We start from the raw sequence: 7500 nt of genomic DNA on the forward strand, positions 1-7500 counted from the left end.
TACCTTGAGTTTTGCGTGTGATTAGACGATTTTATTACATTAGGAAGGATCTATGGAGGTCTGAAGATTAATGACCAGAGTCTTCACTATTTGACTCCCCCACATAAGTTTTTGAAGCTGTAGAAAATCACCAAATAGTAACCAGAGTGAATATGAATACGTATTACGGTACTGAAGGGGTTAAAGGGAGAAATATAACTCTTTTGACTACCAATAAGTGCACGTGATACCATTAGACACTTCTACACTAAAAGTAAGACCAGTGAAAGGTTCTAAACTGTACACTTAATTTCTTTCACTGTCGGTAATGTCTCTCTCAAAAAAAAAAAAAAAAAAAAAATGCTACACTCCAATACCTACACAGGGCACGACATTTCATTAAGTTTTGAGGGTAAGGGAAATGATTAAACGACAAGGAAGGCGTGAGGAGGATCTGGGAAGGATGGACGTGAATAACGCTGGAAGTGCCACAAAAATCAGGTGAAAGAAGGTGAAGAAAAAATAAGAAAAGATAAAAAAATTGAGAGAGAGAGAGAGAGAGAGAGAGAGAGAGAGAGAGAGAGAGAGAGAGAGAGAGAGAGAGAGAGAGAGAGAGAGAGAGAGAGAGAGAGAGAGAGAGAGAGAGAGAGAGAGAGAGAGAGAGAGAGAGAGAGAGAGAAGAGAGAGAGAGAGAGAGAGGAAAGATATACAATGAAAATAGTGGAAATAAAGGAGGATGAAGAAAGAGAAAGAAGAGAAGGGAGGAGAGAATATCACAGTAGGAGGAGGAAGAAGAAGAAGACGAGGAAGAAGAAGAAGAAGAAGAAGAAGAAGAAGAAGAAGAAGAAGAAGAAGAAGAAGAAGAAGAAGAAGAAGAAGAAGAAGGATGAGGAGGGAGGAGGAACTTAAGGAAGGATTTGTGGAGAAAGGAGAGGCATAAGGGCGTGACATGAGGAGTGTGGTGGTGGTGGTGGTGGTGGTGGTGGTGGTGGTGGTGGTGGTAAGTGGTCAGAGGGCTGAGGAAGGAAAGGGAAATGTGACGGAATGAGAGTGACGAAGAAGCGTGTGGGAGTGAAGAGACGTGAGGAAGCGAGGCGATGAAGAGGTGTGAGTGCTCTGGAGGAGGAGGAGGAGGAGGAGGAGGAGGAGGAGGAGGAGGCGTTAGTAGCGGCGGCGGTATTGAGCGTGGGGGGAGCAGAGGGGCTGGCAGAAGGTGTGAAAAAAGTCTGTAAACACGACGACAGCTTCAGCGGCGCCGCGTCGAGAGAGAGAGAGAGAGAGAGAGAGAGAGAGAGAGAGAGAGAGAGAGAGAGAGAGAGAGAGAGAGAGAGAGAGAGAGAGAGAGAGAGAGAGAGAGAGAGAGAGAGAGAGAGAGAGAGAGAGAGAGAGAGAGAGAGAGAGCACACGGACCATTCCCCCTTTCCACCCCCGCCGCCCCCCAACCCTTCCTTCCTTCCTTCCTTCGCCTTGCCGCCGCTGGGAGGGAAGGAGGTGGAGAGGCAGGGAGGTAGGGAGGTAGAGAGGGCGCGAGGGGGTTTCAGACACTCCCGCCGCCCCCTACCAACACCTAACGCCGCTCAAAAATCGAAACACTCTTCACTCCCTCCCTTCCCACCCGAGTGAAAAAAGAAGATTAAAAGAAAGACTACACAAACATCCAAACCGTCAAAATAAAACTAGATCGTCACTTTTCCGACACCCAGAAGGAAGCTGCGAGATGATTTCCCGGCCAGAGAGAGAGAGAGAGAGAGAGAGAGAGAGAGAGAGAGAGAGAGAGAGAGAGAGAGAGAGAGAGAGATTGTGCGGGCCTTTCTGCGAGTGCGAGTCATCCGAACAAGCGGGTGGCGGGGGCGGCGGCGACGGTGGTGGCGGTGATGGTGGTGGTGGTGCCGAAGTCGAGGTCACGTGTAGGGAGTCGGACGAGGGGTTATCTCGGTAATCTGGGCGCTTCGTTACGCACCGGGACCACTGAACTATAATGCTATTAGCCCACAACAGGAGTCAATTACTGGCTGTCTGCGCCCGAGTTTTCTGGCGAAGAGCGTGGAGGGGGAAGGGGAAGAGGAAGAGGAAGAGTAGTAGGAGTATAGCAGGACGAGGAAGGAAGAGTAAGAGGTTAGTTAAGAGGGGGGGGGGAAATGCGAAATAAAGGTGTTGTTTAAGATAATTAGCCTTACAATCTCAAGGGTAATTTCTAATACTGTTGCTTTTGTTCATAGTGTTCAAAAGTTTTGTTCATTTCTGCTGCTGTGGTGGTGGTGGTGGTGTATAGGGGTAAGCTGATGTGTTAGAGTAGCACATATTACGACGAGAGAGAGAGAGAGAGAGAGAGAGAGAGAGAGAGAGAGAGAGAGAGAGAGAGAGAGAGAGAGAGAGAGAGAGAGAGAGAGAGAGAGAGAGAGAGAGAGAGAGAGAGAGAGAGAGAGAGAGAGAGTTGGGGCGAGAAGCGATAGGCCTACAGAATTATCAGTCATAGGGTGCAACAATAATATCTGACTGGGCTGCACAAAAGAGGCATAACCGGTGTGCATTGGCCGCCCCTCACCCATCTGTGCCCGCCTTTCACATTAATAGCGAGCTCTGGCAAGATAGGACTGTGAAGCATACACACACGGGCCTGCTTCTGTGTTGTAAGCTTTTGTGTCACTGATTTCAAGAGGGAGGCGTGGACAGATGTTGCGCTCATATCAGTCACGATGCTTCTTGTGCTTCTCCGTGCAGTAATGAGAGCGTGCAGTGTTAAATGTTGTAATTATGTGTAAGATGATGAAGGAAGGTGCAACAAGGCGTTCATGAGGGATATACAAGTGGCAGTCCCTTAATGTAATACGTAACGCTATCTCCATTGTCTTTACCAGTTAGTGATTCGGTTCCTATATAGTAAGTTGAATGGGTTACGTGTTTTGAGAAGTGCTTTAGTGATGGCACGCTTCCAAATCAAGGCGTCAAAATAAAGTTCAACAGTTGCAATTCTTTCTCAAACTCATCGACAAGAGAGTTAAATGAAAGAAGGTATGGGTTGCGTGGTTAGTGTGCGTGGGTGAAGGTGTGGTGATGGATTTGCAAAGAGGCAACTGTTAAAAGGACAATGACAAAGAAATGATAGCGATGAAGTCCATGAAAAAAAGGAAAGACCGATTAAGGAAGAGCGGAGTAGAAATATTAAGCACAAACGTGAAATAGTATTAAGATATCAGAGGTTATGAATGCAAGGGAGAAGGGCAACACACTCTGCTGACACCTGGGAAATGCAATAATTCGTGCCACACAAGTGAAAATGAGAATGATGACACGGCAGTCAGACAGACGCCTCCAGACAGACAACAGTCGGTAGCAGCAGACAGTAGCGCGGCACCTTTTCATTACTACTGAAGACATGATGAAAGCACTGCAGTCAGACCAATAGTGACGGAAACAAATGCAGCAACACTCAGGGGAAAAGAAAACAGCCTCAGAGTGCCTCGCGGTGCCAGTTACCAGTGCCTCAATACGAACAGGCGCCTGGGAGACTCAAATACGTCGACAGTAATTCCTTCAGCCCTCCATGGTAAGGTGTGCTGGCTGGTAGGTGCAAGACAAAGATGCAGTACTCACCTGACATCGCTGTAGGCGGTGCGGCGGAGCTCCTTAACGATCTGCGCCACCTGCTTGTGGGTCCTGGTGCCGATGAAGATCTTAGGCACACTGCGGGAACAGGAAAAGGGTTGACAGGAAGGTGACGATGCTACTACTATTAATATTACTAACTTAGTACGACTTTTTTTTCGCTTTATATTGCTCTTGGACAGCTTTACCCTCTTACCTAAAAAAAAAAAAACACTGCTACTACAATTGTTACCACCACGACTATTGTACTACTACTACTCCTACTACTACTACTACTGGTACTACTACTGCTGCTACTACTACTACTATTACTACTACTATTTATAATAAAAAAGCAACAACCAAAGTGTTCCCAATAAATAATAAATAATGAGGTGGACAACAAACAGATGACTTCCCTGCAAACATGGAGGGAAGCGCTGGGATACACGTGTCGCAATTTAAACAGTATTGAAAAAAAAATATCAAAACGACATGGACAACACAAAAAAACTCAATTTCAGGTGTGTGTGTGTGTGTGTGTGTGTGTGTGTGTGTGTGTGTGTGTGTGTGTCGCTTATTAAAGGTGCCATGGTGGTGGTGGTGGTGGTGGTGGTAGTGGCGCCGCTATTCCTGCGTCAGGTGGTAGCTTCTGCACAGGCCGGAATGGATTGCCGCTAACTTTTCCAAGAACATTCATCATCTTCAAGACAAACAAGAGCTTCCTTTCTTTATCCAATTCTGAATACCTTCCTTCACCACCAAATGTGTTTTGAGAACCGACACATCTTCGAGTACTGATACAAACAATGAGCTTTTTAATACCCAGCTGTTGTATCTATGGAGAGAGTAACGCTTCTTCGTCATGCATCGCTAAGCATCTCGCCTTCTCCCTTACACCTCCGCGAAGCCTCACACCATCACCTCGCAATGTACCGCCCAAACATCTCATTTGTCCAGCAGCAGCAGTAGCAGGCGAGCAGAGGCTTCAGTGGTGCACAGAGCGGCCCCTCCGTAATACTTCTGGCCGATACAAAGGGTTAGGGAAGTCCTGCGAGGTTCACGACGGTGGGAGAATGAAGCTTCTCAGAAAACGGAGCGTTCCGGCTGGTGGTGCGCGAACGTTCCCATTACTCTCATTGCTTCCCCGCCCGTCTCTCCGTCCGTCCTTCCGTCCCTTCCTTGGGTGGGTGGATAGGCTCGGCGCGTGATATTTCCAGCTGTGTTTCTGGAGTTATGGTCGGCTGGAGTTATTGTTACGCTGGGTTACTGTGTGGAGGTTTTGGTGAAGCCATTTTCTTTACCTGTGATTAGCAAAGTGGTTGGTGACAGTATTCGCTCCAAAATGTGAAACACCAAAGCAGGGCGAGGTGATCGACAAGTTGTAGATGATTAACGTTTGCTGCCTCGTCTCTTGCAAGTTGGTCAGTGGATAATCGGTTCAAATATCATCCTTTTCTTCCGTTACACGTTTCCTTAATACCAAAGACTGGTGCCACGTACGAATCCTCTCAGTTTTAGCAGTTACATTGACACACATTAGGAAAGAACACTTGCCTAAAAGCTCACTGTAATTAACACTCCAAACGCACCAGCAACTGTGATAGAGTCTGCTTGTGAGTATCAGCATTCCCTAATGAAACACAACACCAGGCACTCCTACCACCCAACACCACTCACAGGACAAACCACTCATACACTTACAACTGCAACACCATCACCGCCCCTCCTCACCCCACACCTGCCACCTGCACTCTTATCTCAGGTGTCGCGGTGCTGGAGGCGAGTGTATACAGGTGAATGGGGATGGAGGCCACTGGGTGAAGGATTTTTCTTTTTTAATCTCTCTCTCTCTCTCTCTCTCTCTCTCTGAACGCCATGTTACATCAAGATAAAAGCGTCATCAGAGGAGAGGGTTAATGCTGGACTTTTCGTGACTGGTTACTTTGTTTTAACCTGTTCTCTCTTTTTTTTTTTTTTCCCACGAGTCGCGTTAAAATTTAGTGGCATGGCGATGGTTCCGGTGACTTGTGCAGGATGGGAAGGTATCTATTGGAACATTAAAGAACATAAGAGAGAGATTACCTAGATTTTACGCTGTAGACTTAGGTGGTGTTGGAAATATTTATGGGGTGGCAGTACAACACTCCATAAAGTTATAGGAATGGAAGGGAAATTAGCGTTTCTCTCGGTTCTTCTACTCTGTGATGTTACTTTTTTTTAGGACACTGCATTAAGAGCGTATTTTTTATCATATTTTTCACTTATTAATTTTTCACTATATCCTTCGCTGCTCTCCCTAATACCTAATAAAGAAAAATCCCAACTGCACTCCACTTTTGAATGGAAAGCTGGGTAAGTCAGACACACGTAAAGCATAATATTAGTCTTTGTCTTTATATCATCACACGTGTTAGTTTCTTCAGAGGAAAGAATTTTGCTTCGACATAACAACTGATGGAGGGTCACACATTCAACAGTAGCTTCGTAAGACTGCCTTCCTCCGGTATACCATCATTGTCAACCTCTAAGATTACACTCTAAGACAAAACATTCCCTAACATTCTCAATTCATCTATTCTAGTTGTCCGTCCATTCCATATCCAAGAAACATTTCCAGTCACATCCTTGGCTGTTTACCGTGCCTTCACTTAACATCTAAGTTAACTTAAAGTGAAATCGTTATTTACTCGGCGCACGACGTTACCTGCCTTTCTCACGTGTTACCAGCTCCCAGTATGAGGTGACGTGTATCTGATGTAAGCATACTATACAAGTTTTCCCCGGACAGTCAGCGCTCCATCAAGATGCAAGCCAGCGCCACATGATCTTGTTATAGCGCCGCCGTAACTTGATCCCTCGCTGTACTCTAGTAATCAGCAATTAATCTGAGGGCATTTCTCACACTCACTGCATTTGGTGCTATTAACGCTACTTGTTTATTTATTATGGATGACGTATCAATAATTTACGTTCCCCTATTAGCGGAAGACACCTTCAATAATGTAATGCACAAGCAGCATCGCAACGCAGGGGAAAGGAATTGAATCCTATAAATGTGATACAACTATGACACAAGAACTAAAACTTGTCGCCTTAAAGAACTCTGAAATTTAAGAAAATAAAAAAAAAAATTCACGATAAGTAAGATTTGTTATCTGAAAAAGGTTTAACCCCTTAAGTACCATGACGTCTTTCAATATTCAATCTGCTTTTTATTTGGTGATTTTATACAACCTTAGAAACTTATGTGTGGGATTAAAATAGTGAAGTGTGACCATTAATCTTCCGCCCCGCATGGACCCTTCCTAATGTCAATAAAATCGTCTAATCACGCACAAATCTCAAGGTAAAAAATGCGTCACAGTATTGAAGGGCTTAAAGAGACCAGAGAAAAGCAATTCTAAAATGTTACCCTTCCAAATTTTGCTTTTACTGTTCTATATCTCTTTACTTTGGACAATGTAACTTATCACAAACACCTTCTTAGGGCTTTTACATGTACTACGCTTTGCGCCCTTGTGAATAACCCTTACGGCAACACACACACACACACACACACACACACACACACACACACACACACACACACACACACACACACACACACATTTACCACATCAATCCACCCACAAAACGACCTCTACAACACCATGACACGAACCACCTTTCACAACCACCCTTACAGCATAACATCCCCTCATCCACTGCCGATCCACCATACTAGACCCTCCTCACCACCACCACCTCCACACCACACCACAATCACCCAAACAAATAATCCACTACATTAATTCTCACCACACCACACCACACCACCACACAGTCACTCTTATAACACTACACATCTACGACAGCAAACCTCTCCCATCATTCACCAGACAAGCCACTCCAGATCACCATCCTTTTCTGATTCTATATAGGGAGCATGACAAC

At 45.4% G+C, this 7500-nt stretch overlaps 1 protein-coding gene across 1 annotated transcript in view; it reads right to left on the minus strand.

Moving 5' to 3' along the window:
- LOC123517947 (Fanconi anemia group J protein homolog) overlaps positions 1 to 7500 on the minus strand; it is a 361233-nt gene that overhangs the window by 66751 nt on the left and 286982 nt on the right. The window contains exon 8 of the mRNA XM_045278427.1: positions 3574 to 3663. Within this exon, the coding sequence (XP_045134362.1) occupies positions 3574 to 3663 (90 nt within the window). The remainder of the gene's footprint in view (positions 1 to 3573; positions 3664 to 7500) is intronic.

The sequence above is a fragment of the Portunus trituberculatus genome, chromosome 43 (assembly GCF_017591435.1).
Source record: "Portunus trituberculatus isolate SZX2019 chromosome 43, ASM1759143v1, whole genome shotgun sequence".
Taxonomy (NCBI): Eukaryota; Metazoa; Arthropoda; class Malacostraca; order Decapoda; family Portunidae; genus Portunus; species Portunus trituberculatus.